Raw genomic sequence first — 15,000 nt, 5'->3', positions numbered from 1 at the left:
GTTTCGGCTTCACCTCTGGGGAGCTGTCATGACGTCCGTCTTTATATACAGTCTATAGTTGTACAGCGTTACAGGTTGCGTTTCTCCAACAGTTGGTTCTGGTTGGTCCCCTTCAAGTCAGTTTTATTTATCTAGCACCAAATCACAACAGGAGTTACCTTTTCACGTTGTCCTGGTTCTGTCATTGACTCTGGAGACTCTTGTGAGTGGTCGTCATTATCCCTCAGACTTCTGTTTTGAGTTGGACGGTTTCAGGGACTTCCTGTCATTTGGTTGTTTTATCGGTTGGACTGTGTTCATTGTGTTTCTGGGTTTTTGGTTTCCTGGTTTCACTGTGTTTTCTCCTCCTGTGTTCATGTGCTCTTCCTCACACCTGCCCTTCATTATCTTCATCAGCCCTGCCTTACTCCCAGTGTCTTCCCCAGCCAATCAGCTCCCAGCATGCCCTTGTGTCTAATCACCTGTTCCTCATTCCTTTATTAGTTCAGTTAGTATTTAAGTCTTGGTTTGGGAGTCAGTCTTTGTTGGATCCTTTGTTCTGTTTTTTTCTGTTCTCCAAATAAATAAGTTTCCTTCAGACCCGCTTCGCCTTTGGTCTCTGCATGTGGGTCCATTCCTGCCACTTTAATGACACACAGAGCAGGTCTAGACTAAACTCTTTAATCTACAGAGACCCAACATTCCTCCATCAGCAGCAGGAGAAACTCCCCTTTAACAGGTAGAAACCTCAAACAGAACCGGACTCTAGGTGGACGCCATCAGCCTCGACCGGTTGGGTTCATCTGAATAAGTTGTGGATGGAGATTTATTGAACATTAACCAGCAGAAGACTCAACATGATGGCGGCTACTAAACCAAACGTTACGTTACCCACAATGCCACTGCATTACCATGGCTACACACTGAGTTCTTCATCTCGTGAATCCAGCAGCTACTCTGTCGCTACTGTTGCAGCTGTAAGACGTCGCATCAATTGTTTTGAGCGTCAAACAACCACCAGGAAACGACTCGCTTCACTATCAGAATTGGTTCCATTCAGTCTGATGACATTCGGAAAGTTTAGTCAGCAGAGAGCTAACAGGAAGTTAGCCGCTTGGCTGGAGGAGTCTCTCGTATACGTTCATCTGGCCAACGCGGGAAAGTCGCCACGGATTACACATTTAAAAACTCCGACATGACGTACAGCGAGGTTTATTGTTTGAACTGAATGTAACGAACTTTCATTTATATGTAAAAGTCTCTGCAGCGTGACGAGCGAGCAACACAGGAAGTCACACTGATCATCTGTTTATGCACATCAGAGTGAACAACCTGGTTCTGTCAGAGGTCAGAGGTCAGAGGTTAACGTACCCGGTTCAGCTTGATGAGGATGCAGGGCTGACCGCTGCTGTAACCATAGTAACGATCCGAAACCCCAGAACAATCCTCCAACATCGTCCGATTAAACTGACAGGAACGCTTCGGATTGTTCCTCACCTGCAGAGAGACAGGCAGAGAGTGAGACAGGCAGAGAGTGAGACAGGTAGAGAGTGAGACAGGTAGAGAGTGAGACAGGTAGAGAGAGAGACAGGCAGAGAGAGAGACAGGTAGAGAGTGAGACAGGTAGAGAGTGAGACAGGTAGAGAGAGAGACAGGCAGAGAGAGAGACAGGTAGAGAGTGAGACAGGTAGAGAGTGAGACAGGTAGAGAGTGAGACAGACAGACAGGTAGAGAGTGAGACAAGTAGAGAGTGAGACAGGTAGAGAGTGAGACAGGTAAAGAGTGAGACAGGCAGAGAGACAGGCAGAGAGTGAGACAGGTAGAGAGTGAGACAGGTAGAGAGTGAGACAGGTAGAGAGAGAGACAGGCAGAGAGAGAGACAGGTAGAGAGTGAGACAGGTAGAGAGTGAGACAGGTAGAGAGTGAGACAGACAGACAGGTAGAGAGTGAGACAAGTAGAGAGTGAGACAGGTAGAGAGTGAGACAGGTAAAGAGTGAGACAGGCAGAGAGACAGGCAGAGAGTGAGACAGGTAGAGAGTGAGACAGGTAGAGAGAGAGACAGGCAGAGAGTGAGACAGGTAGAGAGTGAGACAGGTAGAGAGAGAGACAGGCAGAGAGAGAGACAGGTAGAGAGTGAGACAGGTAGAGAGTGAGACAGGTAGAGAGTGAGACAGACAGACAGGTAGAGAGTGAGACAAGTAGAGAGTGAGACAGGTAGAGAGTGAGACAGGTAGAGAGAGAGACAGGCAGAGAGAGAGACAGGTAGAGAGTGAGACAGGTAGAGAGTGAGACAGGTAGAGAGTGAGACAGACAGACAGGTAGAGAGTGAGACAAGTAGAGAGTGAGACAGGTAGAGAGTGAGACAGGTAAAGAGTGAGACAGGCAGAGAGACAGGCAGAGAGTGAGACAGGTAGAGAGTGAGACAGGTAAAGAGTGAGACAGGCAGAGAGTAAGACAGACAGACAGGCAGAGAGTGAGACAGGTAGAGAGTGAGACAGGTAGAGAGTGAGATAGATAGACAGACAGGTAGAGAGTGAGACAGGTAGAGAGTGAGATAGATAGACAGACAGGTAGAGAGTGAGACAGGTAGAGAGTGCGATAGATAGACAGACAGGTAAAGAGTGAGACAGGCAGAGAGTAAGACAGGTAGAGAGTGAGATAGATAGACAGACAGGTAGAGAGTGAGACAGGTAGAGAGTGAGATAGATAGACAGACAGGTAGAGAGTGAGACAGGTAGAGAGTGCGATAGATAGACAGACAGGTAGAGAGTGAGACAGGTAGAGAGTGAGACAGGTAGAGAGTGAGATAGATAGACAGACAGGTAGAGAGTGAGACAGGTAGAGAGTGAGATAGATAGACAGACAGGTAGAGAGTGAGACAGGTAGAGAGTGCGATAGATAGACAGACAGGTAGAGAGTGAGACAGGTAGAGAGTGAGACAGGTAGAGAGTGAGATAGATAGACAGACAGGTAGAGAGTGAGACAGGTAGAGAGTGAGATAGATAGACAGACAGGTAGAGAGTGAGACAGGTAGAGAGTGCGATAGATAGACAGACAGGTAGAGAGTGAGATAGATAGACAGACAGGTAGAGAGTGAGACAGGTAGAGAGTGCGATAGATAGACAGACAGGTAGAGAGTGAGACAGGTAGAGAGTGAGACAGGTAGAGAGTGAGATAGATAGACAGACAGGTAGAGAGTGAGACAGGTAGAGAGTGAGATAGATAGACAGACAGGTAGAGAGTGAGACAGGTAGAGAGTGCGATAGATAGACAGACAGGTAGAGAGTGAGACAGGCAGAGAGTAAGACAGACAGACAGGCAGAGAGTGAGACAGGTAGAGAGTGAGACAGGTAGAGAGTGAGATAGATAGACAGACAGGTAGAGAGTGAGACAGGTAGAGAGTGAGATAGATAGACAGACAGGTAGAGAGTGAGACAGGTAGAGAGTGCGATAGATAGACAGACAGGTAAAGAGTGAGACAGGCAGAGAGTAAGACAACAAGACACGCAGAGAGTGAGACAGGTAGAGAGTGAGATAGATAGACAGACAGGTAGAGAGTGAGACAGGTAGAGAGTGAGATAGATAGACAGACAGGCAGAGAGTGAGACAGGTAGAGAGTGAGACAGGTAAAGAGTGAGACAGGCAGAGAGTAAGACAGACAGACAGGCAGAGAGTGAGACAGGTAGAGAGTGAGATAGACAGACAGGCAGAGAGTGAGATAGACAGACAGACAGAGAGTGAGACAAGTAGAGAGTGAGACGGGTTGAGAATAAGACAGGCAGAGAGAGAGACAGGTTTACCTCTCCACTGTCCTCTTGAATGAAGTATTGATCTGGAGGGCAGTTATCATTGGTCTGAACCTGATAGCTGTCGTTGTACGCTGCAAACAGACAGTCAGACAGTCAGACAGACAGACAGACTGACAGACAGGCAGACAGACAGTCAGACAGTCAGACAGACGGGTGACAGACAGACAGACAGGCAGACAGACAGACAGGCAGGCAGGTACAGTTTTTATTTGAATGAGTATGTCGTACCTTCCTCACAAATTCTAGAAGAATATATAATCACTGTTGTTTGTTGTGGAAAATGGCTTCAACATACCAGCCTCTGATTGCTTATTACAGCAATGATCAGATAATAATACATCAATAGAGACATCAGTTCCTGCCTCCTCCATGTAAGACCAGTATGAGTGTGTGTGTTAGTCCAGTGGTCTGCTGTTCAAAGGTGATCTTTGCTCCATAGAGTCCTTCTGTCCAGCAGCCACTGAAAGACTAGTTCCTGACAGGCTCAGTCAGCTCCTCCAGGAGCAGGTAGAGCCTGGTGGTGGGTCCTTGAATGATGATTTTCTTGGTTGTAACCCAGACACTACAGACAAGTCCTTTTGACCCTGGAAGATCCACTACCCGTCCTAGGAGCCAAGAGTTCCCCGGAGCATTGTCATCAATAATGACAACAGTTCCTTTTGATCTTATTCCATTAGTGTTCTTGCATAAGTGGAAGTTGTTTCCTGGTCCATCGGTTCCAAAGCAGGTTGGCCAGATATTGCATCTGCCTCCACCTCCTTCCATGAATATAGCTCCTCTGTCTGGAATAGTCCAGGGACGTGAATGGATTTGTTTTTAATTGAAGTAAATGATTAGAGATTAGGGGCTCAAGGTCGTTTGGGTCATTTGTTATTGTTGTGATTAGCATATTGTTCATGTTTGTCTCGACCTCTCACAAAGCTCTGTGAAGGGTTTCATCATCCAGAGTTTGTTCCTTCAAGACAGAACAGAGAATCGCTGACACTCCACCATGGTGAGCTCCTGACGGAGGGTTGAATGTCTGATCAATTCCCTTTTTCAAAAGTGTTTTTTGGATTCTGTTATGTAGTAGTTTCCTCCAACTCCTTTTGTGTGCTGATGAAGTTGGTGACTTGATCTGATCTGATGCTTTTTATTGAGTCTCGACGACAGATGATCCAACGAAGAGCGTTAATAGTTATCTGTATTCAGGTGACTGGCAACTTCCAGGTGAACAGCACAGCTTACAAACAAGTAAAGATAACTCCCCTAACCACTTGACATGAGCATGAGGACAGCCCCGTCTAGGAACAACACTACATTTATATCTATATATTTAACTTGTTGATCAGGGCACCATCCTTCTTACTGAAGGAAAATAAAGAAACATCTTAATCAGTCTTAGTCTGAAATTTGAGCTCTTTTGAATAACATTGACCACTTGTCTTCTGCTTTCAAACAACGCAAACAGATCACGTCTTTATCCTAAATACAGACATTTATTAATAGCTAAACATTTAAATATTTCATACTAAAGCAAATAATCACACATATGAATAAAAGAGGTTTAAAGAGGAGATAAATTGGTAACTGAGTTGGTGATAGTGATGAAGTATCTGATTTAACGTTATACAAGAATAAAGTGACGCTAAGAAAAACTAACTTCTCTCAGGAAATTATAGAGAAACGTAATAAAATTAGACTCTATTAACTTTATATCGCACAGTTATCAAAGTTAGACCATTCTTCATGAAATCTAATGCTAAGCAACATTATCTGGTCTATTACTGATAAAACAACTTATTCACATTAATAAAGACTTGGCTGAAATAGGAGATAAACCAATGAGAAGTCAACTAAGGAATCTCTGGAGATAAGTGAGATCCAGTCTCTGTCCATGTTAATGCGGAGTAATCTGGTCTTGTTTTCAGTTCAGATGACCCAAGGTTCATTTTATGCTTTTAGTCCAGTCATTGCTTTAGTTCATCTTCTCATACTGTCTTTCAAAAAGGGGTTTTTAAAAGCACCAGTGTTGATCTGGTGAGTGTCACTGGTCCTTCCCCCCAGTCTCAGAATGAGTCCATGATAGGATCCAGTTTGTAAAGGGAGCTTCCTCTATCACTGTTTTCCTTTCTCCAGAGAGGCCATTTCCTCATTGAAATGCTGTCTCTGCTCCTGGCAAATAATGGCCTTTTCAGCATTTTCATTGTCCTCTAGTGAAAGACTTACAGCATGAGCTAAAGGCATTTTGAACAGAAACATCTGGTCTTCCAGTGACTTTCCAGTTAGTGAGTAAGCCTCTTTCCTTTTGTTTCATCTGTAAAAGGAGTTTTAATTTCATAATCCGAGCTACGGCTCTTTTTAGACCATTCCATGAAGAGTGATGCTCATTGAACTTGTTTTTCCTGTCATACCATCAACAATACTGGAAACAATGATCTCTCTCCGCACTTCAGGGTCATCTGGGAGGATGGAGCCAAGTTCTTCTGGAATGCTTCAGATTTTTCCTGAACCTCTGGTCCCTGAAACCATCATTTAGAAGTCAAGAAGGGTTCAATGTTCATTCCTCGTGATGTATCATCAGCTGGGTTGTGTCTGGAGCCCACAAACCTCCACTGGTTCACTTTTGATAACTTATGGATCAATGCAATCCTGTTGGCCACCAAAGTGTGGAACCTCTTCATCTTACAGGGTTAGGGGGGTAAGAAAGATATTTCAGCACAGACTGGTTTCAGTCCAGAAAATGGATTCTTGCAGCTCTACTTGGAGCTCTGTAGAAGTATTCTGTCCATTGCTTCGCTTCGAGAATTTATAATCCAGAGTTTGTCACATCTTTTGACTAAATGTTGTGACTTCTTCACAAATTCTAAAAGCTTATATCATCGCTGTCCTTTGTTGGGGGTAAGTTGTTGTCGTTTTGAACTCATCTCAATTTTTTTCAAAAAAATCGCAGAATTTCTTGTCAGGTTTCATCACATCATAATTATTTTGCAATCCAGGCGTGCGATTTACAAACATTAGTGATCAACATAAACTTTATCTAGAAAAACAATAACAAAACAATAACAACAATCAAACAATAATCAAAGATTATTCCGCTCCCCCATTTAACCACGTCCGCCTGGGTCTCAGTTACTCTGATCTATATATTCACACATAGACGGTGTCACATCCTGCTCCACTGCAGCCACACTGCATATTAAAGTGCAGCAGGCGACTTGAGCTCTAAACTCATTAGATACAGGTAAACAGGTAAATCTAATAATAAGGTAAATATAATCTCACACACGAGACAATTAATTAAACAATAATAATTCTATGAAAGCAAAAATGTCTCCAACAACATGAAGTAATTTCATCAATAATATTAAATCATAATTTATTAACCAGCTTCTTACGAGAGAGGAAGGTGTTGAGATTGTAGACGAAGCCGTCCCAACTTTCAGTCTCTGAGACCGAGAAACTGATTTCCAGCTGATCACCCTTTGGACGAATCATCATCCCTGAAACATAAAGACAAGACCTCGTTAACCAATCATCATCCCTGAAACATAAAGACAAGACCTCATTAACCAATCATCATCCCTGAAACATAAAGACAACAGTTCATTAACCAATCATCATCCCTGAAACATAAAGACAAGACCTCATTAACCAATCATCATCTCTGAAACATAAAGACAACAGCTCGTTAACCAATCATCATCCCTGAAACATAAAGACAAGACCTCGTTAACCAATCATCATGGGTGGAGTTATGTTGTGTGGGTGGAGTTAAGGTGTGGTGGGTGGAGTTAAGGTGTGATGGGTGGCGTTAAGATGTGGTGGGTGGAGTTAAGGTGTGATGGGTGGAGTTATGTTGTGTGGGTGGAGTTAAGATGTGGTGGGTGGAGTTAATGTGTGATGGGTGGTGTTAAGGTGTGGTGGGTGGAGTTAAGATGTGGTGGGTGGAGTTAAGGTGTGATGGGTGGTGTTAAGGTGTGGTGGGTGGAGTTAAGGTGTGATGGATGGCGTTAAGGTGTGGTGGGTGGAGTTAAGATGTGGTGGGTGGAGTTAAGGTGTGATGGATGGCGTTAAGGTGTGATGGGTGGAGTTAAGGTGTGGTGGGTGGAGTTAGTTTATATTTGGTTTGTTGTCTCTGCTCAGGTGTGTTTGTTTTCCTCACCTGGAGTGACCAGACGGTCCTGCCAGGTGGGTTTGTAGTCATCGAGGGTCAGCAGCATGATGTACATGGTGAGAACAAACATTCCTGCCAGGAACAGGTAGAAGACCAAGTAGAAGACCAGGATCAGACCTGTGGGGGGGGTCAGGGAGACAGAGAGACAGGGATGGGGGGACGGCAGAGACATGGGGGGGTCAAAGAGACAGGGGGTGTTATTTCAGTGCAGTCCATCCTGTCCTCCCCTCCCCCCTATGCTCTGTATATAATCCTCTTTGTTAACCCCCCCCCCCCAGCTGATGACCTACATTCACTGTGAATGGAGGGGGAGGGGCTAATCTCTCTGCTCACTGGCTCTTCTTCTTCTTCATTTACATTAGCAGCTCTCAGTTTACACTGATCAGTTTTTACCCGGCAACACAGAATCCTGCTCTCTGATTGGCTGTTTAATCAACAGTTTAATCAGCAGGTAAACATGTGATGCTTCTGACACGGAGTCAGTTAACATGTTTGGTAAATACAGACGTGTTAAATCTGACATGGAGTCAGTTAACATGTTCAGTAAATACAGACGTGTTAAATCTGACACACAGTCAGTTAACATGTTCAGTAAATACAGACGTGTTAAATCTGACACACAGTCAGTTAACATGTTCAGTAAATACAGACGTGTTAAATCTGACACGGAGTCTTAAAGAGAGTTTATTCATGATTAGTTTATTGTCATTTTCTTGAGTATTTCATTTCTCTCAGCCCACAGCAGAGCAACAACAGAAAGCATAAAGATATACTGTATATCTAAAATTCCCTTTGAAAAATTATAAAAATATGTAAATCCCAAGAGAAAAAAAACAAAAAATGAAGGAGCAGATAGCCGCGTTAGTGCATTAAAGTGCATTTAGAGAGAAAAGTACATGTCTCAGCTCTTCCATGTGAACTAGTGATCAGCACTGATGGGAGTTATAGAATCCACCCTACTGTCCAGAGAACATGAGAAAACACTAGAGAACATGAGAAAACACCAGAGAACATTAGAAAACACTAGAGAACATGAGAAAACACCAGAGAACATTAGAAAACACTAGAGAACATTAGAGAACATTAGAGAACATTAGAGAACATTGGAGAACATTGGAGAACATCAGGCAGCATGATTGTTGGAACTGCTGGTTTGTATGGGTTAGCAGTTAGCCTAGCTAACCTTCCAGCTCCAGACTAATGCTAACCCAAGGCCGTGGTCTCCTTTGGGTCCACTGGATGCAGCAGACCAAACTCACTTAGCTGATTTAGCTCCCAGACAGTATTTCTCATAGCAAAAGTCTTTATTATGAATGTCCAAAAGAAACTGACGATCATAGACATATTCCCTGCACTTCACATGATGACACAGATGTAGACGTAGACGTGAACAAACACACTGCACAGTCAGAACTACAAGAGGACGCCACAGATGTTGGTCGTCTGGTTCATCTGTCACATGTTGGGCACCAAAGCCTCCACAGAATCTGCACCTCTAAACATTATTAATGGGACCTATGATGCTTTTCCTTCTTTTAGTCATATATATAATGTCACAATGTTGGATGTTCATATTAAAAGTGGTCAAAGTGTCAGATAACAAAGTAAACGTATGTAGCAGTGATCCCCGTAAGCAGAAAGCAGCAGCTCTGCTCTTCGACTGTTCCTTCGACTTCACGGCAGAGGCACAAGAAAAATACTATGACATTCTGAAAAAGTTTGACGACTACTTTGTTCCTTGGCACAACATTATACATGAGCGGGTATGTTTTTACCAACAGAGCCAGCAGCCAGGGGAAACAGCGGAGATCTATATCAGGACGTTGTATGAGCTGGTTGAACACTGTGAGTCCAGGGAAAAGAGGAATGAGCATATCAGAGATCGCCTGGTGGTGGGCATAAAGGACAAAGAGCTCTCCTGGCAGTTCCAGCTAATGGCAGACTTAACACTGGCGCAAGTCATCGAACAGGTGTGCCAGGTGGAGGAGTAACAAAGCAGGTTAGTCTCCAGTCCAACCAACCAGAGGCCCAGCTGGCTAACATTAATATTGTTTGACAATGTGAAGATCAACAAAGGAAAGGGCATGCAGCGACGGGGAAGCAGCAGCCCTGCAACCCACAAAATGGAGGAATGTAGGAGATGCGGTAAGACTCAGCACTCTGACGAGAGAAAGTGCCCAGCATTGAAATGTCACAAAAAGGGACATTGGGAATGGGCATGTCAGAGAGATCACAGAAGAGATGAAACAGCTATACTTCCTGGGAGAAGTTGGCAGAAAGAATAGTCTGGATGACTGGACTGTTCTGACGTTTTGGGGCACCAAACAGATTGGTTAGCTCTTTCCCTGCATTTAACTAGACCCTGGTGCCTGTCATGGATTCTCTCTAAGATCATCTGTCTCATCTCTGCAGGGATGATGACTCCCTCTAATGACTGAACCATCCTGCTCAGATAACTCACCTGGTAGAAGTCTTTCACTGTCTCAGGCACCTTCTATATATATGATGAAGCCCAAGACTGTCTGGAGCTGCAGATCCACTTGTGTGTTTTGTTTTATCTCCTTCATTCTCTGGGGGGTGTCCGGCACATGGCAGCATCAATATGTGCCACCTCATCATCATGGGAAGCTCCATCTCCATAGCACTGGAGCCCGGGAGAGAGCGTCAGCCACGGCTAGCATTTTGCCTGGTGTGTATTCAGCTATGGCATTGAAACGCATTAACCTCATCAGCAACCTCTGACATCTGATGGGCCTGGGGCCTACTGCTCCAGCAGTATTAGGACCACTGGAAGCCTGTGGCCTACTGCTCCAGCAGCATGAGGACCACTGGAGGCCTGTGGCCTGCTGCTCTAGCAGCATTAGGACCATTGGAAGCCTGTAGCCTATTGCTCCAGCAGTATGAGGACTGCTGGAGGCCTGTGGCCTACTGTTCCAGCAGCATGGTGACCACTGGAAGCCTGTATCCTATTGCTCCAGCAGTATTAGGACCACTGGAAGCCTGTATCCTACTGCTCCAGCACTATTAGGACCACTGGAAGCCTGTGGCCTACTGCTCCAGCAGCATGAGGACCACTGGCGGCCTGTGGTCTACTGCTCTAGCAGCATGAGGACCACTGGAGGCCTGTGGCCTACTGCTCCAGCAGCATGAGGACCACTGGAAGCCTGTGGCCTACTGCTCCAGCAGCATGAGGACCACTGGCGGCCTGTGGTCTACTGCTCTAGCAGCATTAGGACCATTGGAAGCCTGTAGCCTATTGCTCCAGCAGTATGAGGACCACTGGAAGCCTGTGGCCTACTGCTCCAGCAGCATGAGGACCACTGGAGGCCTGTGGCCTGCTGCTCTAGCAGCATTAGGACCATTGGAAGCCTGTAGCCTATTGCTCCAGCAGTATGAGGACTGCTGGAGGCCTGTGGCCTACTGTTCTAGCAGCATGGTGACCACTGGAAGCCTGTATCCTATTGCTCCAGCAGTATTAGGACCACTGGAAGCCTGTATCCTACTGCTCCAGCACTATTAGGACCACTGGAAGCCTGTGGCCTACTGCTCCAGCAGCATGAGGACCACTGGCGGCCTGTGGTCTACTGCTCTAGCAGCATGAGGACCACTGGAGGCCTGTGGCCTACTGCTCCAGCAGCATGAGGACCACTGGCGGCCTGTGGTCTACTGCTCTAGCAGCATGAGGACCACTGGAGGCCTGTGGCCTACTGCTCCAGCAGCATGAGGACCACTGGAGGCCTGTGGCCTACTGCTCCAGCAGCATGAGGACCACTGGAGGCCTGTAGCCTACTGTTCCGGCAGTATGAGGACCACTGGAGGCCTGTTCCCATCAGATGTCAGAGGTTGCTGATGAGGTTAATGCGTTTCAATGCCATAGCTGAATACACACCAGGCAAAATGCTAGCCGTGGCTGACGCTCTCTCCCGGGCTCCAGTGCTATGGAGATGGAGCTTCTCATGATGATGAGGTGGCACATATTGATGCTACCATGTGCCGGACACCCCCCAGAGAATGAAGGAGATAAAACAAAACACACAAGTGGATCTGCAGCTCCAGACAGTCTTGGGCTTCATCATATATATAGAAGGTGCCTGAGACAGTGAAAGACTTCTACCAGGTGAGTTATCTGAGCAGGATGGTTCAGTCATTAGAGGGAGTCATCATCCCTGCAGAGATGAGACAGATGATCTTAGAGAGAATCCATGACGGGCACCAGGGTCTAGTTAAATGCAGGGAAAGAGCTAACCAATCTGTTTGGTGCCCCAAAATGTCAGAACAGATCACAACAAAAGTACAGCAGTGTGTCCTCTGTATAGAAAATAGGAACACAGAGAGAAAAGAGCCTCTAATGTCAAGCGAGCTCCCATCCAGACCGTGGCAAAAAGTCACAAAGTTGGCCCAGTTTATTATTTATGTCAGCAAGATAAACATCTACAGACATTACGCTAACAGTCCCACCGGCTTCCAGTCTTTGTGATGGACTGTTCCTTTAAGATAATGTCACACAGGTCCTCATAAGTACAGTAACATCATCATGTTTCTGTGTGTCAGGACAGATTACAGTTCAATCAACTTCATCTCTGCACATAATCCAGATTAACACACACACACATACACACACACACACACACACACACACTGATGTACAAACAACACAATAAACAGAGAAGTGAAGCATAGAGTGCACAAACAGACATCAGTGTGTGTGTGTGTGTTTGTGTGTGTGTCCTTCAGTTTCCATCATCAAGGCCAAACATCCACTGCCCTGTGCATTATGGGAGATATGACATCATCATCAGTGAGCTGGAGCTGAAACACTCAGTTTATGTTTTATATCTGTGTGTCTGCATGTGACAGATCATACATGTCAGCTGTGTGTATGTCAGTTTCCTTTCAAATTAATTGTCAGTTTACTTCCAATTTATCACCAGTTTACTTCCACTTTATCATAAGTTTACTTAATAAAGAGTTCGGTCTAGACCTGCTCTATGTGAAAAGAGCCCTGAGATAGTTAGTCAACTCTCAGAGCTACAGAAAGGTGTGGGTACGAAAGGGATACCCAGGAAGTACAACAAGCTGTCTATACCTGAGGCACTGGAGACTGCCAAGCAAAGGCTCACAGCTCTGGCTACCCTCCCAGGGCTGAGACTGAACAATACTGGAAGAGCATATGGGAGAAGGAGGCATCACATAACACCAACGCTCAGTGGCTAGTGGATCTAAGAGCAGACCACAGCAATCTCCCAGAACAAGATCCAGTAACCATTACAATGGCAAACATCCAAGAACAAGTGTCAGGTATGAAGAGCTGGACAACCTGTGCACCTCCTGGATTGACTACAAGAAGGCCTACGACTCAATGCCACACACATGGATACTGGAATGCTTGGAAATGTACAACATCAACAGGACACTATGAGCCTTCATCAAGAACTCAATGGGGCTAGGGAAAACAACTCTGGAGGCCAACTCAAAGCAAACTGCACAAGTTACCATCAAGTGCGGCATATACCAAGGTGATGCACTATCTCCGCTGCTGTTCTGCATAGGCCTGAACCCCCTCAGCCAGACCATCTCAAAGAGTGGCTACGGGTACCGGTTCCGAAGCAGAACAACCATCAGTCGCCTCCTCTACATGGATGACATCAAGCTATATGCCAGGAATGAGCGGGACATCGACTCACTGATCCACGTCACCAGGATCTACATCAACGACATCAGAATGTCATTCGGACTAGATAAGTGTGGTTGGATGGTATAAAGGAGAGGGAATATGATCAGAACCGAGGGGGTTGACCAAGCCAACATCCTGTGGGACTTCCAGATCCAAACTGTCAAGCTGATGATGGCTGCCTCTTCAATAATTATAATGAAAAAATGCCTCTTTGATAAGGATGAACAAATGCCTCTTCAACAGTAATACAAAATAAAGCCTGCAGGTGTTAGGCTAGCACAACCTCTTGCACAATGAGCACTAAGATCAACCAAATGCAGGTAACTTGGTTGAAAAGTTTATTTTGTAGTATTCCCTCAAAAGGTCCCTTAAATCAGAAAGCAAAGGACCAGAAAGAAGACACATAAGGGCCTGAACAGAGCAGAGTTTCTGTCTGACAATCTCTACAAATGAGGTCTGCAACCAGTTGAGGAAAGAACAGAGTGACCAGGGTGTGCAGTTTCTCTCCTCTCTTAAACCCCAGAAAAAGGGCGTCGCCACACCCTGATTGGCCGAGAGGGGAATGCATCCAGTTGCTCTCAATTACTATTTGGGAGCAAGTCCCCACACTCTGCACACAGGTGATCTGAGTAATTCTCCAACCAACCCAGAGGGATTTCGACATGCAACTTTACAAATCCGGAACAGGGTGATACAAATTTGGAACAGGGAAATGACAGCAAGTCCCACGAATGGGTGACTGCTACACTAGGAGAGCGGCTCCAGCAGATTCCAGGTACAACATCTGAGGTCTCTGTCCAGAAGAGTGCAGTCCTAGGAACAGCTAAGATACTACGCAGAACCCTCAAACTCCCAGAACTCCAGGACCAGAGCTTGAGGAAGACACACCACCACCACCCATGGGAGGGGGTGAGAAGGAGATTTATATATATATATATCAAAGAACAGTTTGATTTGAGTTTTTGTGTGAGATATGTAAATATTGACTTGTATTTCTCTCCACAGGCTATTCGGGTGCTTAGGGAGAGATGAACCACTAGGGCCCCTGGCACTCACCCTTCCCATTTAGTGATGTAGAGGGACAGCTGTAGGACCTGTAGTCCATTCTGCTGAGGGAATCCTATTCAGTCAGTTGTTCATGGGAGGTCATGAAGTTTAATTATGTAAAATGGTGTAATTCTTGTAACTTTGTGTAACATTAACCATGTCATGTTTTTTGTAATATGTATATTTTTATTGTCATGCCCTTTGTAAAATGTTCACTTTGAGAAAATGAAGATTGTGATAATTAGTCATGTGACTCAGATGTATTTATCACACCTGTGAGTACTCAGCAGTTGTACTGAGCGAACCTGAAGAAACTACAGGCGAAACACGTTGT

The 15,000-nt window shown here is 45.3% G+C and overlaps 1 protein-coding gene across 1 annotated transcript in view; it reads right to left on the bottom strand.

The window, feature by feature from the left end:
* Positions 1-15,000, bottom strand: part of atp1b2a (ATPase Na+/K+ transporting subunit beta 2a) — a 24,690-nt gene that overhangs the window by 5,988 nt on the left and 3,702 nt on the right. Inside the window, exons 2-5 of the mRNA XM_067580188.1 lie at positions 7,934-8,062; positions 7,167-7,271; positions 3,781-3,860; positions 1,351-1,476 (exon numbers count right to left, since the gene is read on the bottom strand). Of these exons, the coding sequence (XP_067436289.1) occupies positions 1,351-1,476; positions 3,781-3,860; positions 7,167-7,271; positions 7,934-8,062 (440 nt within the window). The remainder of the gene's footprint in view (positions 1-1,350; positions 1,477-3,780; positions 3,861-7,166; positions 7,272-7,933; positions 8,063-15,000) is intronic.

This window comes from Thunnus thynnus, chromosome 22 (assembly GCF_963924715.1).
Source record: "Thunnus thynnus chromosome 22, fThuThy2.1, whole genome shotgun sequence".
Classification (NCBI taxonomy): domain Eukaryota; kingdom Metazoa; phylum Chordata; class Actinopteri; order Scombriformes; family Scombridae; genus Thunnus; species Thunnus thynnus.
This window is presented reverse-complemented; position numbering and strand designations above follow the sequence as displayed.